The sequence below is a fragment of the Coloeus monedula genome, assembly GCF_965178545.1.
Source record: "Coloeus monedula genome assembly, chromosome: 3".
Classification (NCBI taxonomy): Eukaryota; Metazoa; Chordata; class Aves; order Passeriformes; family Corvidae; genus Coloeus; species Coloeus monedula.
The window spans coordinates 109096804-109120905 of record NC_138783.1 but is presented as its reverse complement, the minus strand read 5'-3'; the positions used below and the strand labels follow the sequence as shown (position 1 = coordinate 109120905).

The following is a 24102-nucleotide window of genomic DNA, read 5'->3' as shown; positions in this document are numbered from 1 at the left end:
TGTGGGTAGCATGGAAGGAAATGTCTCGAGGAATTGGAATTAGCATGTAGTGATGGTTTAGAGAAACAGAGCACGATGGTATCCTTCTTCATCACTTGGGCTGTTCCTTGTGCTGACACGTCCTCCCTTCTCCCACTCTCCCGTGAGCCCCTTGAGGTTTCCACCTGATCCATCACCTCGCTTTCAGCACTGAAACCATCTCCCAGGTTCTCAGATGACCAGTTCTGTGCAGGTTTAGTGACACCTTGCATGATGGAGAGCTGTTTCCTGTAAACACAGGCTCCGTCATTCCACTGTTTTCCTTTAAATCCCTTTTGATGCTCCTTGTCTTTGTTCTGCACTGTTCTTTGCAGTGTCCAGCCTGCTGGTGCAGCATGACCTCTGCCCATGCACAGAGATCACTATTGTCCCCTGTTTCTTTGTGGGTTTTGTCTCTGTTTTCTTTTTCCATACTGTGGGTGCTCCGGGTAGGGACAATGTATCATTTTTTGGGGCGTGCATGGTGGGTGGCACAATGGGATGTGGCTCAGTGGCTGAGCTGCCTTGAAGTTACCATGGAAGAGATACCTGAAATGTCACACTGGTTGGGATGGGATGGGAAGGCAGCAGAGGAATGGGTTTGCTGCGAAGCATTCATAGGCTCTTCTGCTGTTGGCAGAGATGAGTGTGGGATGTAATGGAATATGAGGATTGTATTTTGTGGGACAGTACTGCATTGTGTTTGCAGTCAGTGATGGGAAATTTAAAGAAGATCTGGTGAGAAGAGGGGGTTTGAGGCATTTAAGGAGGCTGAGGGTTTACATGTTCAACAACAGGCTTGAGAGGGATTTGAATTATTTTCTTACATGTGCATTATGAAGGAAGGTCAGTGTGATAATGAAGGATGTTAAGGAGAGAGGAATTTTGATCAAAAGATATGCAATTTTTCGGGCTTGGATAAAAGTTTTTAAAATAGGTGAGAAGCAGTGCTATGCAGGCTCAGATAAGAGAGACAGGGAATGTGAGATCAGGCATCAAAGGTGATCCTGTAAGTGGATGATTTTGTCCGTGACAAAGGATATGGTATTGCTGTCTATTGTAATAGGGAATAAGGGAAAGAGAGATGTGAAATATTAATAATAGTTTACAGTTTCTGGCTTGAAGGCAGGATCTTGGGGATTTTTTATTTTTATTTTATTTTTTTTAACGAATAGTTGGACTGGGGGAAAATCTGGTGTATATACAGAGAAGAGATACGGAGCTGACAAGAAGCAAAGAGCTTGAACAGTTTATTAGATGGTGAATAGACAGATCAGTTGTGCTCAGCCCCTGTCACTTTTCCCCTTGTGTTGCAGGCCAACAACAAACCAGAGATTGAAGCAGCCCTTTTCCTGGACTGGATGAGGCTGGAACCACAGTCCATGGTGTGGCTGCCTGTCCTGCACAGGGTAGCTGCTGCTGAGACCGCCAAGCACCAAGCCAAGTGTAACATCTGTAAGGAGTGCCCCATCATTGGATTCAGGTACAGACTTGCTCCCTTCCAGTCCCATGTGCTTCTACTTTGTGGATCAAGAGCTCTGCCTGATGCCAGGCAAACCAGGAGCTTCATTTTATATGCCTTTTGTTGTTGGAAAAAATAATTATGATGGGGACATGAGGGAGAATGGCACCTAGACTGGGTACAGTGATGTGAGGCTTGAAGAGGACAATAGTCATCTCTCAGTTAAGATTCGGCTCTTCCTCTGTGTCCCAGTCTCTCCATGCCTCAACAAAAGCATTGTTGGATTGCACAACCAACACAATTTGCCTTACATTCAGTGTGTCCTATGCAGTTCCATTTTCTGAATTGGATCCTAATGAATTCCTTTCTGTTATAGTATAAAGCAGGAAGTGCCATGAAAATTCTCAGGCATGTAAAAGCTACATGTGCGTTTCTCAGCGAAAGAATGTTGGTGGAACATTAACCTGGAGTGGGGGAAATGTTGCTGGTCTATTTAAACATCTGGATTGACACTGTGGTTACTATGGCAATGAATAAGTCACTGTGTTGTAAAATGGCTGTGTGTTGGTGTGCCTGTTTAGAAGCCACTTAAGGGCTAAGTAAATACTCACTTTCAATTATGCCTAGACTTGTTTTATCACTTTGCTTCGAAATAGCTGCTTTGTACCGTTTCTGCCCTTTTTACACACAGTCTTCTTTTACCATTGGCATTTCTTCTTCTATGTTATCGTGTTGTTTACAAAGAGCTTTCTGTAATTTTGTTTCCAAAACCCAGATAGATAACAGCAGCAAGCAGTGCTACACAAAAAAGCCATCATTTTGCCCTAACCTGGAAGCATATGAATGTTGCTTTTATGCATGTAGTGAGGCAGTGCTTTCTGCTATAGTTTCACAGCCACTGGGAAACGGGGGAAATAATGAAGGTTTTTATTGCTTTGTTTTGAATTGGAGGCTGTTGCTCTAATCATCTAAATTCTTTTCCTCCTGCTTTTATTCCCTGTGAATACCTTAACTGAGAAGTGATAAATATTACTGAGGAAGATCTATGGATTGGATGTGAGTAATTCAGTACATCCACAAAGTCTGATTTTCCCATTCCCAGATAGTGTTTGTGAGCTACTGTATTACTTACACAGTTTTGTATAAACCAGCCAAAGACAAGTAGGTGGAAATGAAAAATGTGGCCCTTGGAAAAATCAAAGGATGGCAAGTGAATGGATAGTTTGTTGAAAGCACCGAGAACTCGGGAAGTGGACAGTGGAGCTCTGTGTTGTGTCTAATTTTACTTGACTGATGTCATCTGTCTCTTAAATTTATATAACAAATCTATTATCATGATAGTAGAATCTGTCTGTCACAGATTTTTTTCTCAGTCTTTGCAAGTCATTGAAACCCTGTGTACACACTTGACAAAAAGATACTGTATTGGAAGGCTTTTAGAAAGCTAATACTGTGCACCCAGTTCATGTAAAACAATGTTCTTTTGAGGTCGTTGTGGCTGAGCTGCTTCATGTATTTGGAACAAGACAACCCTTATGCCTCCGGCTCTTTCAACCACTTCAGCACAGCAGATACAACAGTTAGCTGCCTCACAGAGCTGATGAGATTAAATGATGGCCCAAAAGTGCATTTGGAGTTTTGCATGGATGGAATGCTCTACAGGAAAATTGTTTTTATAGAGGTGTTAGGAAGGACACAAGGGACTTGCCAGAGTGACTTACTGAGAGGGTATTACTTTCTTGAATTTTCCTCCTGGAGGTCATTCTGTTTTAAGAATCATGATGAAGAGCAAAAGATCTGAAGTTAGTGTTATAGAAATAAAAAGTATGGTAGTGTCTTTCCTATGTTATAGGTGAGTGAATGTGTAGAAATCTTCTCTTTTGCCCAGTATTAGAAATGTTTTTGAAGATTGAGATCTTTGACAAACATGTGAAGCAGCAGTACCTGTCCCTCAGGGCAGAGGAGTATTGCTGGGCATTGTACACCATGTGACATCTCATGGAAGAGAATTTACTAACACAGAAAACTTGATGGGCTGATACGAAGCAGTCACATACAAGGCTCTGAAGCCGTGAATTTTCTTTTTATCCTCTTTTAGGTACAGAAGTTTAAAGCACTTTAACTATGACATCTGCCAAAGTTGCTTCTTCTCTGGCCGTGTTGCAAAAGGTCACAAAATGCACTATCCCATGGTGGAATACTGCACACCAGTAAGTAGCTGTTTTACTGACCCTTAGCTGTCCCTTCTTACATAGAAAGGAAAAGCTTCTTTTCCTATATGCAAGGTAATGAAGCATTAGGATGCCTTTTCTTCCCTTCCCCATAATTAAATCTCGTTTTATATACTGTACATGCCAGCAATTTTTGATGCTTAGTCAAGGACACTCCAGTGGTTTGAAGCAAATTGAAGCTCACTGTTTGCACAATTCTGTGTCGTAATGTACTGTTGTGTGCTAATGAACTTGTTCATGTTCAGTGCCATAGCTCACTTTATGGATCCTGCTGGAAGCATGTGATTTGTGCAAATACTCATTCATATCTTAGGTCCCAAGGTTTCCTCCATATTACTGTGTGATTTTTTTTCCTCCTTTCCTCAGCAAGTTGCCACTTCACTTGCTGTCCCCCACAACACTATGGTTGCATTTTTAAGTTCTTCAGTATTTCATGGTACTTTTGTACCATGTAAATATGGTATGATCACTTGATGATATAAAATGCCAGGGAAGATCTCAAGGTTGCCAGTTGGATTTCATTTCTGAAGGGGGAAGCCTGGGTGTTCAGTGCAGGGTGCTGCAGTGATGGTGTGGTCAGGGTCTTCACCCTTCTTTCACGGCTCCCAAAGTAATTGGTTTTACATAAACATTTCTTTCATGCCTGACAGCTGGCAAAGGAAATTCTGCATTTCTCTCTCAGTGTGCTTCTTTTTCTTTTCGGCCTCTTGGGACCAGTACAAAGGGGCATAAATCAGAGGCGCTCTCAAGTTAAACTTCCACCTTGTAGCAAGACTGAGCTTTCAGCTGCTTTTGCTATTGCTTGTGCTGGTCTTGAAGCAGTGCACTCTGGCCAGCATTTCCTGGTGAGATAGGATGATTCCTAGTCTTTCATCTGCTGGTAGTCATAAATAGTGAAAATAAAGCATCAAAATTATACATGGGCTAGCCTCATAAAATTATATGAACAGTCCTTACATCTTCATCCAAGCAAAAAGGCATGGCCAAAATGAAGTAAAGACTCTCAGCTTTTCCTAGACATTTAAATAGGAGAGAAAAAAATTTATTCCCCTAAAATATTATGGTGAAGCAAATCCAGAATTTTTGTTAGTTTTAACTTACAGATAGTTACTTGCATTATCTATTGACTTTTACCTTTCAGTGGCAGTATTTCATGGGAATCTCTGCAAGGGCAGCCAATGCAGATTTGCTGGCTCTTCCTCAGTATTTGTTGGCTGTGGTTTTCAGCGCTGTCCCCCAGGGACTGAGGTTGCTGGAAAGGTGATTTGCCTGAACTGCTGCACAAGGCAGAGGGAGTCACTGGCGCTGCCCGGGCAGGCCTGAACAGACTTCTCCATTGCAGGCATTCCTAGAGCAGAATCTCATGATCTGAGTTGTAGGCAGGGTGAGTGAGCGACTGACCGAGTGCCCGGGAGCCTCCCTTCCACCTGCAGCTGAATCCCTCCTTCCTGGATTGGCTGCAGGTTTGCTTTGCACTTTGCCACTCTTACCCTTGCTAATAAACAACACGGGAGATTCATGAGTGGTGCACAGAGTGCACAAGCCAGTATATTCCAACTATTTTCTTATCCTTTTGATGTGTTTTGAGGAAAGAGAAATAAAAAAGGATCATGAGGCCCACCTCCAGCCTGCAGCAACTCACTGCAATGCTGTATCCAGCAGGTTTGTGTTCTCCCTGGAGATCACGGATTACTAAGAGGTGGACATGGTGGTGAACAGAAAACCTGCCACCACGTCCAGCTTGCTGGTTCAGAATAAAGAACCATTCACAGCCAGGAGATTTTTCCCTGAACTCCAGCAACCCGTGCTAATGTGCCGTGCCTGGCTGCACAAGCAGCCAGTTGAATTAGAGAAGGATTAACTGCGGTGGAGGGGGAAGCGAATGTGACACACAGCAAGCCCCACTTTTTTTTGTGTTGCTGCTCTTACAAAAAATTTACCCAGGTAGTGGGGGGCTGAACATCCACTGAAGCTATGTCTAGTTTGTAATTGTTTTCTAAATAAATGAAAAAGAGTATGCAGGTGGCAGAGCATTTATCAGTCTTCCTCCACACTAATCTCTCCCTTAAAATGTATTTTGGCAGGCACAAGACATGTGATGCCTTCTTTGATAGTATCTTTGCAATAATTTGATGTACGCACTGAAGGGTTCTGATATTTTTATTCTCCCTCCCTCTTAGTATCAAGAAACTTTTGAGCACTGCAGTCTTTAATTCTGCTTAGGGGAGTTTTGAGAACTCATGCTAAATACCTGAGGGATGTGATAATTTTCCCTCTCTTGCAAAAGGTTGAGTCAGAATAAGGGCAAGGCAGTTGCCTGATTTTCATTTAGACAGCAGAATTGCAACAATTATTCCTGAAAGCAACACAGCTCAATTTATTGTTCAAAGAGATACGGCTTTTAAAGAGGTTTCAAACAAAGCATAGAAGACAACTTCTAGACTGAGATGTAAATGCAGGATGATTTTTCTGTTAGGGTTTAATTAACAGTGACACACGAACATAAAAAATGCCTTTTTGGGAGGAAGTGTGTCAAACTGATAGACCTGTCTACATCTAGGGTTTCCATTCAGGGCTGAGGTCTGGGGAGGGGGGTTGGCAGGGCACTTTCTTAAACCAAACTGGGAAAAGTCAGCTGATGGTAAAGCTATTCCTATGTGAATAAAACGAACTATTTCTTAAGAAATAGTTTGGTTTCAGAATAGTTTTGGAACATGCTCAACCCAGCTGCCTATATGTTGCTTTGATTTAAGAGAGCTGGGATGCTGAAACTCCACTGTTTCTTCCTCATAAACCAGTTCTGCTGGGGATTTTGGTCTGGATGATTTTACTCTGAAAATCATATGTAATAAAACATCTGTGGAGTAAATCAGAGGGTTTGGCTGAAAATAGCCTCAGTTTATCACCTTGTCCACATAATAATCACATTTTCTTTACCTTTCTTGTGCTCCTTGAATATTTTTTAAATGGCAGTCGGATCATATGAGAGGTGCCTGATGCTTTTAGTTGTCAGTAGAATATGTATTTTCATCTTGGGATTCTTGGGGTACCAGCTAGATCAGGATGTTTCTGTGCAAACACAGCATTTTGCTGTTTGGTTATCATGGAAAAGGTTCGGGGCAGAGATGAGGGAGAACAGTCCCAGGAAGGTTGAGGCAAAGAATGTTTCATTGTTAATCATACCTGAAAACACTTAATCCAAATTACAGTTCAATACAATAGAAAGTGTTCTCAACATCAGAAACAGGGCATTAATAAATGGTTATAAATGGCACAGGTGAGCAACTGGACAGAAAGCTGTGCTTCATCTATTTTATACCACGATTAAATATTGAAAGTTCTTCTGTGTTTCCAGCTGATGTGCTCTGTATGCTCTCCTGATGACAAGCTGGTTAGGAGCTCTCCTGGCAGGCATTGCAGATGGAATTCAGCAGAGAGAATTCCCTCCTCCAGGGGCATGGGTGGGGAGCCACCTCAGTAAATCTCCTTTCCAGAGTCCTCTGGGTGGTCTGGGCACACTTCATCCCTCCCTTAGCCAAATGTCTTTACTTCTGATGAATTACGGAAGGGATACTTGATAGTACCAAGCATTATCTCTGTTCCTTGAAAACGCAGATGCTGCTGTACTGGCTCGTAGGTTCTGCTGTGTCACTTCTCTGCCAGTCACTGAATTTTTCTGCCAAACAGACTGACCAGAAAGGGAGCCAAATTCTTTCCAGCTCTGCATGAAGCTCATAGGTGTCATAAGTACAGGGATAATACTTGCCTTTTCAGTCTTCCTGCAGATAATTTTTCAACCATCCTTAATTTTTGTACTTTTTAAAAATCTATGTATCTTTGTTTGAACAGCTCTGTGAAGGTTGGCTTGACTGATAGGTTCCAGCACGTCCTTCCCCTCTAAGCAGAAGTCATAGAACTCAGTAAAAATATCAGAAAGATTAACTTTTCCCTCATTTCTTTTCTTTAAATTAGATACACTGGAGAAGAAATACTGTTATGTGGGTCAGGAGGAACTTAATTTACTGTAAAAGAACAGTACTTCAGGGTTTAGTGTTTCTGCAAGGTTCAGAGAAGGGAGTGCAGCCTGACTAAGGTAATTGAAGTCTTACATTAAAATTCATCAGGAAATTGCCCGATTCTTCGTCAGGCTCTCAATAAGTCTTGCATCTTCACAGCAGACATCCTTTAAACTCTGCCTGGCTTTTTCTGGTCTTTAGGACTCTAAATCTACATTGTGCTCCTCTGCTGGTCTCTACAGCAGCAAGGGAAGCCTGCTGCAGGCAAGGGAGTAGAAAACTTCATGCAAGTTGTTCTCTCCTCAGGGTATTGATCTTAAATGCCTGCTAGCTTCACATTGAACAGGTGCAGGAAGAAATAACTGATCTGAGAGCTTTCAGCAGCTCTCACCTGCTCTTTGTTTCCCTTTGGTAAAAATACTAATGGCACAGAAGGCTGAGGAGGGAAACTGGGAAGAAAATGTACCTGGAGACTTTCATGGACTGACAAGTCCATGAGATGGAGATGACAGGCGTGTGGTAAGAGTTGGGATCCAGACAGTTAAGCACCCAGCTGGACACACGGACTGCCTGTGCGTCCTTCAATACAGCCATTTTAGTGCTGAACCAAAAGTAGGCAGAGAATTGCCCCCAGCCAGGTGAGGAAATGACAAATTCTTATCTAATTATTGCTTGTCTTCTTGAGATCACCTGAGGTGAGGCATGAACCTGTCAGAGGGTTTTGGAGCTTCTTCCCTTCCCTTCCTTCCTCCCCACTAGCAGTGTCTGTGTAGTGCATTGTAAGGTGATGGTGATGGACAAGTAAAACTTGCTGTTCCGGGGCTCAAGCCATTGGCAGCTCTGCTTGGTGTGATCACAGCTCTTCCAAGTGATCCTGCAAAGGAAGAGGCAACTGAAAAACAGTGACAACCTCATGAAAGGTGATTTCATTGTGATTTGTGGCTTTCAGACAACTTCAGGAGAAGACGTCCGTGACTTTGCCAAGGTACTAAAAAACAAATTTCGAACAAAAAGATATTTTGCAAAGCACCCACGAATGGGCTACCTGCCTGTGCAGACTGTCTTGGAGGGAGACAACATGGAAACGTGAGTAGCTCTGAAGTATCTAAGTAGCAATTCATTTGGTACACTATTTGAGCTCCCCAGCTGGTGCCAACTCCTTTCACTTCCTAAATGCATAAAGCCTCTTTATGTCTTTCATTTCCGTTTACCTCGGCTGGCAGGAAAACACAAGCTGGGCTTCCAGTTGCCATTGCCTTTATCTGCTTTCACCTGTCCTTGTACAGGAACTTCAGCTTCAGTTAGCAAAAAAAAAATACTCACGGTCTTACTGGCAGTCTTACAGACTTCTAAGTTTGATGTGCAATTTGGAGGCTAATGATACATTCATTAAATTTTTATCTTCTTCCAAATGGGTATCTTTCCTTGGTTTTATTTTTTTAATTAGGCTACCATGTTTGTGAGGTTGCCAGATGATTTCTTCTTTTCTCAGCCTATAAATTTAGTCTTACTAAATGACTTTGATGTCTTCATGGAAAAAAAAAAGCAGTAATGATGCACATGGAGAAATCAGTGACTTAACCCAGTTCCCTTTGGTTTTTTCCACATTTAATCAGTTGTTTAATGGCAATTGCACGCAGCTTGTTCTCGCTCTTTCTCTTTCTCTTTTTAAATTTTAGATTTCAAGGTTTTTTTCCCACTTTTTGGTTGGTTGCTCTTCACAGCCATTCATGTTGGTCTGTTGGATTTCTGCTTTTTAGTTGTTGTGATTTTTTTTTTTTAAACCTTTCTGTAATTATTTTGCTGCTGAGTTTCTTCTGCCTTTCTCTTCACCTCCTCATTTTTTGTCTTGCAGTCCTGTTACTCTGATCAACTTCTGGCCAGTAGATTCTGCGTGAGTACTTTTGCTGAAGTGTGCTGCTGCTGCTACTGCTGCTGCGCTCCCTCACTTTTTCTTTTTGTTTATTTCTTTGTTTAGTTTTACATGAGATCATTTCCTTCTTTCTTTACGGTTATTTCCTTTGATGCACTCTCTGAAGGAATGTTTTGATCCCAAATAAGTAGAATGAGATAAATCCTGGAATTTCCAGCAGTCATGGATTTTGTACTGTGTACTCTTTCCCGGAGTATGTATTTCTCATCTAATTAACAGGGGTTTCGTGCAGACCTACTAATGCTTATCAAAGTTTGTTGTTTAAAAGCCTGTGTTTCTGAATAAGTGTCGACCCCTCTGAATGTGTACTAAATGCTTTTTGAAAGACAGAGATTGAACGTGATATGGATTTAATTCAGTTTCAGGAATGACACAGTTTTGCAGATAAAGCTGTAATTTGGTTTTATGTGCAACCGTGCACACTCGAGTGCCCCAGTTAATCCAAAACTCACTGGGTATTTTATTACAGTTTTTCAGATACATTCAGATTTTCAAAGTGAAATGGCAAAATGTTTACTGTATTTTTCAGAAGTTAAAAAAGCAGGGGTTTTCAGCTGTGGAATAGATTTTCATTCTTGCACCACTCCAGCACATGCATTGTCTTAATATTGTAGTAATAGCCTCAGTATAAACTAAAGATAGATGTATATTTGCCATTGTGGCATTTGCTACTTCAAGTGTTACATGGATGCTTCTAGAATAATGTTAAATAAGGATGAATTTTAATTCACATATTGATATCTAATGAGAAACTAATAGATAGATTTTTTATATTTCTATATGGTGAAATGTATATGGCTTGCACCTCCATTGATTTTTTTGTAGAATAAACAAGAGTGAAATGTATACATTGGAATATTGATTTATAATTTTCATTGGGAGCACAAACCCTTGGGAAGCTAAGAGAAGTGCTCTACCTCTGGGATATTTAAGCAACCAAGAAGCACATATAATACTGCAAACCTCATATGGTTGAGAATTCACCCACAGAGAATGCCAAAAGTCTGGACCCAGACTGAAATAGAGGAGCTTTGAGCTTGAGGATGCACTTTTATAAATGTTAACTATGGAGCTAGATTCCTTATATTTCAGAACAATTGCAATGTTAAAAGTAACATTCAAAGAAACCTTGGATCATATGGAATGCCATTGCTGTGTCTGACATAACATGAAATTAAGCTGTCATAACATGGTTATTTCTAGTTACTTACAGTAATAACATTCTGGTGTGCCTACACTGACAGCTTCACACCGAAGGTTTGCTGGTGTTTGCTACGGGGAGTTTAAGTCACCTGTAATACTTAAGAAAATTTGAGAAATACCGAGGAGCAGGATTTGTACAGAGAGGTTGCACTTTTTGTCAGACTAACTCAGGTATCTTCTGGAGCACAGTCCTTTCATCTGGTCTGACAAGGAAGCAGAAAAACAAGAAATTAATAGTGGCTGGAAAGAATTGCCCTTCATTTTGTTCTGCTAACTTTATTTCTTTCCTTCATGCTATAGCACTTGACCTGCAGTTCAAGTTACTGAGCTACCCATGTTTAAAGCTGTTTCTCAGTTACAGGGTGATTCCAGCTTCAGCAGGCAAACCAGTTACCATAAAGCTTTCCCATGTTTTCTACACTCATGCCTTTTTCCGGTGCTCTCATGCCAGTTTTCTGGTTATCTTTGAAGTGCCTCAGAAAAGCATCACCTGTCAGTACTCAGCAATGCTAGTGCTATTCTGACACCAACATGTGATATACATGGAACTGTTTATAAATAGATAATTTTTTTGGTTGGAAGTTAATGGCTCTGACTGCTTATTACCAATATTTTGCCCAGATACTCTGCTTGCGAGGCATTAAAGGGGCAGTTCACAAGTTGTGAGAATTTGTGTCTTTTTACTTCAACTCTGATGATACAATGATACAATTTACTTGATTGTACACTTTCAGGAAGCATCAACTAAAATGCTGAACAAAGAAAAGTACCCTCATCCTTCCAGCCAGGTCTCTGGGGCTGCAGGGAATTGCAGGAAGGTGGTGTTTGCCACTTGGTCACCACTTGACTTGACTAGAATTCCCAGGCTGCTCCTGCAGACCCCAGCTTGAGCAAGGCAGCTGTGGAGCCCTTATAAAAGGGATGGTTATCTTGGCTAAATATTAGGTGTGTCACTCAGCCTTGCTGACTGTTTGAGCTGATTAGGTGTGCTGGGTATGTGTGCTCAGATAGGAAGGACTGTGAACTCCAGCACAGGTGGTCACTGAGAGTATGTAAAATGCAGCACAGTCGTTCTCAAGTTTGCTCAGAGACTGGCAAAAGTACCTCTGAGCAGCTGAATTCAACACAAATCAATGCTTCTCTAGCAGGTTTGCTTTCTTAAGCAAACTTCTAAAAAGCTTTTTGAGGTATATCTCCATTGCAGTATATTCTGAAGTGGAGACAAACCTGAAACTGTAGCCTCACTCTCTGCTTGCAATTGGCAGAGAGAATCAGCTCCAGCAAGTTACACAACACTGTGTTGTCTTTTGGAAAATATATATAAGTATACATATATTACACAACTTGGTCACTTTTGAGGTTGAAGCATACTGTCAAGGTAGCGGGGATATGTTCATCCAGTCAGGCCTGACTTTTTGCCATGCAGTACTGCAAAAAGAGACATCTCCTCATTTCCCAATAGGTCCCAACCAAGTGCTGTCCCTTCCTTTGTACTGGTACAAATACATGTGCAATGCCAGGGTGGGAGGCACTAAGAAAATGATCCAGCTCAAAATTAAGACTACTTCTAACACACATTTCCTAGTCTATGCACAGTATTAGCATCCACATTTGTGTGTATGTTGAAAACAAGACTTCTTGCATTGATGGTACTCCAGTTAAGATCAGCTAAACATCTGCTGTATGACAAAAAAACAGAAAAATGAGGGTAACTTCAGTTTATCAGAAAACCATTGTGATCTTGCTCTGTGATCTGCTGCTCTAAAAGAGTTGCTGCCTTTTTCCCTCCCTTCCCTGTACTGTACACATTCTTACACAAAATAGGATATCAAGCCACAGAGAAGCAATTGCCCATCCACTGAATCTCTGCCGCACTGAGGAACTCTGTGTACTGAGTATTTATCCTCTGGTGTGCTGTGGTAATGCTTGAACATGTGATGAGTAGAAGTAGAGGCCAAAGCTCATTTCAGACAAAATGAGATTTGTTATACTTGGCCTGTAATGTCTTAAAGGGGAAAAAGTTTGCTGTTGTGTCAGAAGAGATACTAATGATGACAAATTTTGTGTATCCAGCATACAGCTCTATGAATGCAGAAGGACCCTAATCTAGAGCCTTTTGGAGGCTGATTAGAAACCTGGAAGCTGACAAGTCTAATAGATTTATGGCAGGATTGTCAAGCTCCTAACATGGGAACTTCACAAACTACAGTTTGTAGATTTGTAGAAGATTACTACAGTTTTGGTTTATAACCAGTAAATACAAAACCTGCCTGTTTGTGCAATGCAGTGCAATCACTGTTGGGCAGTCCCAGCCTGAACCACAGTATCCAGCAAATTAAAATGGGGAGAAGCTCCTTCCTCCATCAGGAGTTCCAGAAGGAGAGTCAGCAGAGATGGAATAAAGGGCAGTTGAAATTTAGCAAAAATATAAAATTGCCATGCAACTTGGGAAGCTGCATCACTTTTTGTTAGTCTGACACCTCCCAATACATGTAGATTGGCTAAATCCCACGTGGCAGCAAAGGGTGCTCTCTGAACTGCATGGGCAACATAATTTAATGTTGATGTTTTCCAGAGCTGAGGCTGTAAGAAACAATAATTGATGATAAAAGTCCCATAAATTTTTTCATTGACAAAAAATTGAAGAGGACCTCATACCATCTGTAAGGCAGAAAACCCAACATAATTGACAGTGTCCCCCTGTATGACACAGTGAGCTACAGTTGAGATTGCAACTCTTGAAAGACACTAGGCCAAATCATCAGTGTCTGCAGTGTGTTATTAAAGGCTCGTTTCAGACATTTTATGCTTCTTGTATTTATTTCTAGCTGCTTGTGGAGTAATCCCTAAAGGCTCTTATAAGTGGGATGTGCTGGAAGCAGGCACTGGAGCAGGGTGGGAGGCAGAGGACAGATTCCCAGCAGGACTTTGGCAGCCTGTGCAGGGCTGCATGTGAAGCAGAAATGCCAACAAAGGAGGCAGGCGTGAAGGGAAAACCAGAGTGAAAGCTCTTCTATAAATCCTTTGGAAAAGGCTTCTTTAGGAATTGGTATGAAGAAGAATTGTGGCAACAGACGGATTGCAAATGGTCAAAATCCCTGGTGTGGCACCACAAAACATTGCACCGATGGCTTGAGGAGGCACACACAGCGCCTGGAGTTATAACTTGCTTTTTATCAAACATGGCATAAGGCATAGAGATGTGAGGGTATAGGCATAGCTAAGTGTCTTTTTACTTTTAAAGGGGTATTGTTTGTGATTAATCAGTGTTTTCTGCCTTATAGGCCTGCCTCGTCCCCTCAGCTCTCACACGATGATACTCATTCACGCATTGAACATTATGCTAGCAGGTATGAGACCAGCTGGACATTAGGCAGATTTTCTCTAAGTTACTTTAAAAAGAAAAAAACAAGAGCTAGAGGCTACCTGAGCACTTCTTAAAGGAACATAGAATTTGGGGTTTTGCTTTCCAGGCTCTGGGATGCAAGAGCATCATCTGAGGTTGCTGTTAACCAGCCTGTCCTAACTTGCATGCCAGAGCACCTGTGTGGTCAGAATTGGTCTTTAGGTCCCATGGGGTCCTTGTTAAGCTGTGCACTCAGTTACTGATATTTTAATAGGAAGGACCTGTAGTGGCAGGACAAGAGGTAGTGTTTTAAACTAAAAGAGGGCAGATTCGGACTAGATGTAAGGAACGAATTTTTGCAATGAGGGTGTTGAAGCACTGAGGGCAGGTTGCCCAGAGAGGTGGTGGATGTCCCATCCCTGAAAACATTTAAGGTCAGACTGGATGGGGTTCTGAGCCACCTGTTCTAGCTGAAGATGTCCCTGCTCAGTGCAGGGGGGTTGGACTGGAGACCTTTAAAAGCCCCTTCCAGCCCAAACCCTTCTGTGATTCTGCATAGGATTTAGTTTTTAATGTGGATCCTGGTGTAATAGTAAAAATGGGAAGAGCAGAAACCTCCAAACTCTTACATGAATCTCAGGTGTCATTATAATGTTAATTTATTTCATGAAACACCACAAAAAAAGATTTCTCCTTGATTTGGAGGATTAAAATAGTGGTATATAACTGCTTTAGTTCAATTCTGTGCTTTCATACTGCTCTTAATAATCAAAAAATGGATTACTTGCACAAATATGAAAATGTTTTTCCACGAAGCAAGTACATTTTGAAGGGTTGAGGTAATGAAAAGTAGTTATTCTGGCCTCTTTGTCTCCTCCAATATCACCTGGTCAGGAGAGGTGTTTCTGAATTATGCAGGCCATTTAGGAGGGGCTGAGTGTGAAAACTAATGAGAAATGACTGATCTTTACAGTTTTGATTATGACATTGCCAGGTACAAAGCAATTTGTGTAATCCCCTGGCATCTTAAGGCTTTTCTTTGATTTTGGAATTAATTAATCAAGAGAAGTTGGAATATAACCTCCGCAAAAGGGTTGAAAACTTAGAAGTGAGTTTAGCCAGGCCATTGTAACAAACAATCTTTTGTGATAGCTTATTGCAAAACCTTTTGGTAATCAACAGCGAGTGTAAATTAATTTGAGTTTCAAATTCATCGAAAACATCACGGTCTTTAATTCTTTCCAGAATGTTAGAACAAAGAAAGTTACTGAAAAACATAATTGGTTTTAATGAGTCTTGTTTATTTTTCCACAGGCTAGCAGAAATGGAGAACACCAATGGTTCTTACCTAAATGACAGTATTTCACCTAATGAGAGCATGTAAGTAGGCTGTTTTCATGGTTTTGACAAGTATTTTCTTGGGAAGGTTAATAACTTGTAATGAAATTTTGTAGTGCTGAATTTGCATGGACATGTATCACATCTGGTTCAATTTAATGATGTACTCATGTCCTTTCAATTTGTATCATAGTATCTGGATTAATGGCTTATAGCTTAGTACCAAATTTATACAACAAATGATACCTTCAAGATTAAAACTACTAATTTCTTTCCAAAAATTACTGATTTATTCAGCAAATAATTTCCATATTCAAAAAAATGATCATCATCTGATGAGATCTAAGGACAAAGACACAGAAACCCACTTCTATCTTAGTTCAAGCTTAATCATGGTTAACTTGCTATAAGCTAGAAAATGTTGGTGTGGGAAAAGTGTCATACAAAACAGAAGTGAGGCTAAACAGAAATTTTTGGTCTACAAATACCTGAAATTCATTGCAAATGTAAGGAAGGAGAGACTGACCATTGTTGTGAAATACTAGGAGTAGTAAGCTGTAAGTTGGACAGATCACTGCCAAGCATTCATTGTATTACTTCAAATGTAAAGTTATAAATAAAAGTTGTGATTTTTAAGAAGTAGTTAAATCTAATGTCTCACTGAGACCCTTTGTGGTTCTCGTCTGATATATTCTTGGTCTTGTTTATTCTCTGAATGAAAGGACATAGAAATAACTGTGAGTAATGCTTCTGAAGGCAGCACAGAAGCAGCTACGTCATGGGTGTGTTTGAAAATTTGATCTTCGTTCATCACCTGTGTAGGAGAAGCCGTAGCATGGATTCTAAATCAATCAAATATGTAAACCCCAACTTATCTAAAAGTGTTTTTATCTATTCTATATGATCTCATCCTTACCACAGTTTAAGGGATGGATTTTTTTTGAAAATTCAGGCACAATCTAAATTTGTAGCAGTCCTTTACAGCACAGAACTCTGGCCAATTTTCATTCACTTAAATTGAGATTCCAAATGAATAGCATTTTATAAGGTTGATTCTGAGCCTGTGAGCTCAGAATGTTCTTGTATAGTGATAAAGCTGTTTCTTTGTTTCAAAATAGTTTCTCTTTTGACTTGGTAGGATTGTTGCCTCCCAGTTTTGAAAGAAAATCCCCTCTAGAAACAAGTACATAATTTAAATATATTGGTTCAAAAAGGAGAAAGTTAAAATGAGACCTCAAAATTAATGTATATGTAATGTCAGTATGATTTCATGCAGTTAAAGAGAAGTTTGTTTCCAAGTTGTATGTTAAGTTTGTATTGTTAGGTATAGTAGTAATGCTCTAATAGATGGAATTTTGTGTTGTCCCACTGAAATATTCCAGTGTCCTTGTCACAGAAATCGTGCATACATAGTATCTCTTGTATTACACCTTGGTCTTACTGATCAGTTCATTCTTCGCTTCATTAGAAGTTGTACTGGCATGATTCAGTTAATAAGTTAAACAGTGATTGTCCAGTTTGTTCTTCAGTTTGTACAATTAAAATGAGAATAGATCTGTGTATTTTGAATTTTGGAAGAAGCATTATCCAGATAGATATAAATTGAAGGTAAATCAAAGCTTACCATGAATTCACAACTGTAATTACTTCAGTTTTGCTTGTCAGATTATGCTTAAGTATAACTTGTTATTCTTGCAGGGTTTGGATTATTTGGCTAATCAGTACAGGTAGAGTGATAGATGGAAACAAGGAAAGAGGGAAATAAAATCACAGCATATATATATATATATCTCCCAAAACATTTCAATATGTAGTGTCACTGCAATGATGCATAAAGTATCTGTGTAGGCTGAAAATCACACAAAAAGTGTATGCTTGTAAAGTGGCGTTATACTTCAATAGTTATGTCATTTGTTCACTGTTAATTCACTGAAGATCCGTAAGAATATTTATAAATGCAAAGCAGTGGTTTGAAGGAAATCACAGTTGAAGTGCTTCATGAAAAGTATAAATTTAGGAACTGGCAAGCCTTTCCTTTTGTGAAAAATTAATACTTCTCTTTCATGAACCAGTGTTAATGTGCTCTACATTGCTTTGGCACTTCTGCAGTCATAAAATTGCATCATTAACATTTTCAGGAACAAAATGAAAACAAGGAAAATTATAATTTTTGAACAATAACAGCTGTTCAAAATGCCTGTTAAATTCTGGTTTAGAAACGTAACAGGGAAAAGCTAGACTGACTAGACTGAATTATTTTGTTATATGAGATCTCCAACAGCAGTGTCATTTTTATTGACCCTGTCTTTTGGTGTCAAGGGAAACCTTTCATTGTTTCTCAATGACTGCTGGTGTAAGTTGCATTGCTTAGGATTTGGATGCGTCTCCTGAGCACCTAAACCATATTTTAAAAAGTCCACGTAGTTCTGGGAGGTGATCAGGGTCTTCAGAATTGTATTTCCTTTCCTCTTCCTGAGATATTTCTGTTTCAGATGGCAGACAGCTTCAGGGGCAGTTGAAATAAGGAAAGAGATCATATGTATTAAACAGAATATATTTGTATTCTGACAGCATACATCACTTTTAAATTAAAAAAAAAAAAAAACAAAAACATCCGAGTGGAAAATAACATACTTTCATTATATTAGTTCGGGGTTTTTTTTTTTGTTTACCTAATTTAGAATTTTATAGGAAAAAAAAGGTAAATAAAGCACACACTTATTACATAAGGAGAGTTTGTAGGTACAAAAATCATTGCCCTTGCTTGAATACCCTTCTACAATGCAGATCAGGCAGCAGAAGATTGCTTTTTTTTTTGCAAGCAAATTCCTAATTGAAGTTTGTCAGAAGAGGAGAGCTGAGGTTGTCAGCTGTTGAAAAACTTGGCTTTAAGTGTCTGAGAAGCAGAGAAGGAGGGAGGTGGTCTCTGCAGAGAAGGGAAATTATCAGAGACTCAGTGAAACAGGTCAGCAGATTTTGCTTTAAGGTGCATTTCTCTGCTGTTGGTTACAAAGGGTTCAGCAAATCTCTTTGTAAGAAATGAGAGACTGGGAGTGAATCATCTCCTCATATTCACTGTGAAGTTAAAAAGAAGGAAGAGAACAGCCTGTTTTATCCTCCTGTGTTTTCCAGCGATGATGAACACTTGTTAATCCAGCACTACTGCCAAAGTCTGAACCAGGAGTCCCCCCTGAGCCAGCCCCGAAGCCCTGCCCAGATCCTGATTTCTCTGGAGAGTGAGGAAAGAGGGGAACTGGAGAGAATCCTCGCGGACCTGGAGGAGGAAAACAGGTGGGTTATGCCACCAGCTGCTGAACTCGAAGTAAAAAGTCTGCAAAATAATTATACTGTACAGTTAGATGGAATTCCATTTGGTAGCATTTTTAGGGATAAATGAGCTACAAAACTTCGTTTTCTTCTGTCAAATAAGTAATTTCATAGTGGGTACAAGTTGGGTCTTCTTTTCTTTCTCTGTGTTTGGTGTTGCTTGTTGCCATTTCTTTAGTCTTTCAATACAAAGTATCATTTACCACTTCTAATTTCAACTTTAATTGAAGTTATCTTCATTAATCACCATGAAAAAAACCCCAACTGCATACTTGAGGCATCACAACACTGCAGTCCTCTTTATGCAGTACTCTAGAGTCCTGGGCCATCAGCACTAAAACCAGGAGGTCTTGACCCTGGAAGATTTGTAATTGCAACTGTGAACTACCGAAACCAGACTGTAAGATAGAAATTGTCTAGTTCTACCAAAAAAACATGGGTTTGTTTGTCTTCTACTATCTTCAGCCTTTATGGTACAGTCTATTGGCATTTTCATGCTCTTTTTTTTCCTTGCTTCTGTAAGAGCTAGGTACTTCTGCTTACATTGAGGGTTTAATGCACTAATCATTTGCCTTAGGCTTGTCAAGGAAATAATGCAAGAATTGACAGTGTCATAGATCTTCTCACCATGTATGAGTCTTCTTTGGATGGTGCTAATCAATTACAGTGGCTCCATCACAGACATTTTGTCAGGAGGATTTGGGAGAATGGAGAAGATTGTAGGGATCAAGAATGAGGAAAATGTTTCACACAGAAAACTGTAGTAAACAATGCTCTTGCTCACTGAACAGCAGGGAAATTTTGTTTGAAACAAACCACAAACTTCCTACTATGTAGCACGTAAAGCCCAAGTACTTTCTAAAGTGGAGAAAAATCAGTATTTTGAAATAAGACATCATACTTTGCATGTTCAGGACTGTACCTAAGAAATAACTAGTAGCTACAGATGATAAGATAGCTTAGTTTTCAGGAGATGGGTGTTACTTTTTTAAACATTATGTAGTGAGTCATGGAAGAAGGAAAAAATCGTAATGGTTTTCTCTCTGTATAGAAAATAAGCTACCTAGCAGAAAGGAGGGTGACTTTTAAAGCACACTAGGTTTAGATTAGAAAGGTAGTATATGAAAACCAGTATAACATGGAGCTAGATACCTAAATAAGCTAAAAAACCCTTTGAGAGTTTATGCCACAAATTTCTACATGGGCTTTATTTAATTTAGCAATTACTGAGAGGGATGGTAAAAGATCTCTGGCAGGAATTACACCTTAAAAATACCTGGTTTGAAGTTTGCCACTCCTGGATTAAACTAGAGCTGTAGTCTGTAAGCTTGTTTTTCTCATTTGTACTACTGGAGGCATAGTTATGGATGGGATGCCACCACAGGCAGCCTCGTCTTTTGTGGGTGCTCGACACAGCAGGGACAGAGAGCTCTGTCTCTGTCTCACAGCATGGAGGTCACACTGCTTGATTTTCATTGATGATGACAAAATCATGACTTTTGTCTCTACAAGCTGCTATAAATAACTTTGATGTAAAATGTAAGGTAGCTGCTGAAAAGTGAACAAGTTCTTGTTGTCCTGGTTGCTTGTCACAGCCAGATAACCGTGATTTTATGGATGAAACACTGATTCCTGTTTAGAAAAATAAGCTATTAAGACAGGGTCAGCCAGGAGCCATTCATAGAACTTACCTACTTTTAAAAAACAGTCTTGTCCCTTTAGATTTCTATTTCCTAGTCGTTCTCCACCACTGAGTTTGTGCAAACCTTGTTTGGCTGTTGCCAAGGACAATCAGCAACCTGACACCTAACTCCTTGTGTGAATCCAGTTCCAATGGGTGAACACATCTTCCTTCCCATGCAGATCCTAAAAAGCCCTCCGTGTAACCTTTTGTTACTGCCTCAGGATGAGCACATTCCTTTGTTCCCAGGGCGCATCTCCCTGTGGCTGAGCTGGATGTGGTGCACATGAGTTGTCCTTTCCTGCCTGTGTTGACATAACTCCTGTTGCATACACTTGTGATAACTTTTGATAACTTAGGTTAAACTCTCTCTGCTGTGTCTTGTACACTTTTACAGTAGGAGTCAGGGCATGCAGTCACTTCTCAGCAGCTCCTGGGAGACCAGCCACAAGTACCAACAAGAAGCAGTGCTGTGATATTGGGAGCACCTACCTCATTGTCATTTCTCTTTTTCTTCTGTTCGCCACAGTTTCCTGCTTTTCAAAAAAGCCCTTTTCTCTTTTGCTTTGTATCTTTTGAGCTGTTATTGAAATCTGACCTCCATTTGGGTTTCAGCTGCACTTTCTGGCCTCCAAATATTTCCATCTTGACTTGTTACTTAAATGAAAAAGACTCTTTGAAATTGTAATTCTGAGGTTTTGCTTTTGGACAGTTTAAAAAGCTCTGTTGCCTATTTTGAATTCTTCTGAAATCCATTCTCTAACTTACAAACTAACCTAGTTGTGACATGGTTCTGACTGGGGTTTTGTGAGTTCCAAGAACCTCTTGTTAGATATTCATTATTTATCTGCTAGCATTTTAAGACCTTGGTGCTTCTGTAGCTTGTAAGTATGACTTCCTTAAATAATGTATGGCTAAGATTTGACTATTAAATAATTTATATTTGTTAAAATGTGAGCATTTTAGAGAATATTTTCAATGGCTGAAAATGTTTTATTTGAGTTTTACGTCTTCAGGCTTATGCTGAGTTTTGCATCACACAGAATATGGTGATAAGACCATTTCTGTATTCAACTGACAAAAAGCAGTCTTGCTATGGAAGGCATTATTACTGTATTGCAATATAAAACAAAAATCCAATTATAAAACCCTCTCAAAAACTATTTCCTCAAGAGTGAATGTATTTCAGAGAGAGTCAAGTTAAGTTTTTGTTGTCCATCTAAAGCAGTACATTACATAGGTTATACAGTAGGATAGGTAATACTGACTAGGATGTACTGTAGTGGCATTAAATAGAAAGCACATGATTCTGCAGTGACAGAGAGTCAAAACTTTTTGCAAAGAATTAAAATACTTTCCTGCTATTTTCGTGAGTCAGGAAAGTGGATGTTTCCTAATATTTTAGTTGAATCAAGGTCTCTGACATAAGAGGAAGACTTCTCTCATGTTCTATCCTCTTCCTCACAGCTCCAAGCTGTCCTGTAACAAGAGCTAAGTAAATGAGATCTCCAGCAGGAGCTATTAGCCATTCCTTTGCCTTTCCTGACTTGCAGTGGGAGTGCAGTGGGCTGTGTGCCACCAGAGAAAGCACTGACACCCTGAATCTCAAAGCTGCCCTGTTCCAATGTAGCTGTGGTGTTCCTTCAAATCTGAAGACTGATGAATGGCGTCTTCACATAAGTTCCTTCTGTATAGTTGCCAACAGCAAGAAAGTGATGCATTTCTAAACATGCTGTGGCTCCTTTTGGTATTTTTTTTGGCACTGAAGAAGGGGAACTAGATCTTCTGAGTGTGAAGCATCATGAGTAAACACTGTCACTCTAGTGAGGGGCAGGGGTAGGTGGTTCAATTACCAGCTTTGTCTGTTTCTTCAGACCACTGGTTTTCTGTAGGGAGATGAGAAATAACATGAATTCACAAATTCTCAATTGCCTTTGAGAGGACTACTCAGCAAACAGGGTCCACTAGGATTTCTGTCACCAGGCAATTAATGCTGTCAGTGATAGATGTGATTAATAATTCATGCACTCTTTACTACTCAGCTCTTTACAGCTGCATAAATCAAGGTTACACTGCATGCTGCCTATGTTACTTTTCCTCATAAATGCCTCAAAGAGTTGCAATCATTCTAAATGGCATATATGGGGGTTTTTTTAATATTCTCTTACTGAAAAAGGGTTCATTTTCCCATTGATGAGTAGATGCAGCAGCACTGTTTGTTTGTTTGTGACAGCCAGATGTCAAAGTCACCCAGCCTGAGCTGTGGTGGAGGGAGGTGAGGTTTGCATGTACTGCCCATGCTCGCTCAGTTGCATTCATTTAGAGAGGAGCATGTTTTTATCTCCCCTTTCTCTTATGTCCCATTTTATGCTGAAAGTGTCGGAGAATGCCTCTCCTCAGGAGCCTGAAGGCTGTGAGCAGTGCCTTGGTTGCCTGGCTCACAGCAGCAGTCCTTTTCACCACACAGCTTAAAACTGTTCCAGAGGGAGGAATAAGAGCCATTTGCTCTCTCTTAGGATGTTCTTACAGCAGGTTTCAAATTCTTTCCTTCTTTTTTAATGTTCAGCTTTCTTCTATTATGTTAATGCAACTCTTCATTGCTATATGTTTAGATCCCAGTTATGATATTATTGATTGTGTGCACTCCACATCACTTTTATGGCTCTGAAGCTACGATGAATCTCAGTTCTGTGGACTAAGGACTGTGTAGCTGGTCTGAAAAGGTGCAGCTGGAAAACTCAGTAATACAGGTGCACTGGGCAAACCCATATGCATCCTTCAAAATTACATTCCTTTGTTCCAACAATATTACAGTATTTAATTACAGAACTCCTAAATCCAGACATACCTCTAGTTGGAAAATATGCAATATCTTTTACATGCTTTTTTATTTTCCATTGACTTTCAGAAATATTTTTAAATTATATTTTATCAGATATGAAAGGATATTTATCACAATTACTCCCTGGTCCTTACTTGTATTTTGATGCCACAGTTACTGGAAGGACCTCTCTATATCGATACAGGCGATAATTGCAGATTTCTTTGTAGTGAGGTATCTGATTATGTTTGTAAGTATGACCACATGCATTTATTTCGTTTCCTTTAGGGTGATGTTTTATCTTTTGCTTTACAGCACTTCAAACTTTTGAGTCTGCTGTTTGTAGAGTATTGCCTGTATTGTACATCTGGGAAATTCCTCAAGGGGTAGTGATAGCCACTATCTACAGACTTTGTTAAAAACAAGCTTAATGATCATTCCTGTATAAACTTTGGTCAGCAATAACCCCGTGTGTAATACTGCTGTCATGTTCATTCCTATTCCCTTTTGTATTTGTATTAATTATTCACTGGTTTGTTCAGCTAGAAGTATCAGAAGGCATTAAGTCAGGCAGAAGGCATAACTTCCATGACTATATCTATACCCAGTATAGATAGTCCATTTTCTCCAGATAATTTTCATTAATTTGAAACTCTGTATTTCATTAAAACAAAAAACTTAATTTGAAAATATAACCTTTCCACAGTTGTCCCTCTATGTGTCGGT

General features: G+C 39.9%; 1 protein-coding gene across 5 annotated transcripts in view; it reads left to right on the top strand.

Moving 5' to 3' along the window:
* DMD (dystrophin) overlaps positions 1 to 24102 on the top strand; it is a 999626-nt gene that overhangs the window by 952405 nt on the left and 23119 nt on the right. For all 5 annotated transcript variants that reach the window (XM_082277447.1, XM_082277448.1, XM_082277450.1 and 2 more), the window contains 7 exons: positions 1335 to 1501; positions 3579 to 3690; positions 8677 to 8813; positions 9583 to 9621; positions 14148 to 14213; positions 15524 to 15589; positions 18680 to 18838. In XM_082277447.1, the coding sequence (XP_082133573.1) occupies positions 1335 to 1501; positions 3579 to 3690; positions 8677 to 8813; positions 9583 to 9621; positions 14148 to 14213; positions 15524 to 15589; positions 18680 to 18838 (746 nt within the window). The remainder of the gene's footprint in view (positions 1 to 1334; positions 1502 to 3578; positions 3691 to 8676; positions 8814 to 9582; positions 9622 to 14147; positions 14214 to 15523; positions 15590 to 18679; positions 18839 to 24102) is intronic.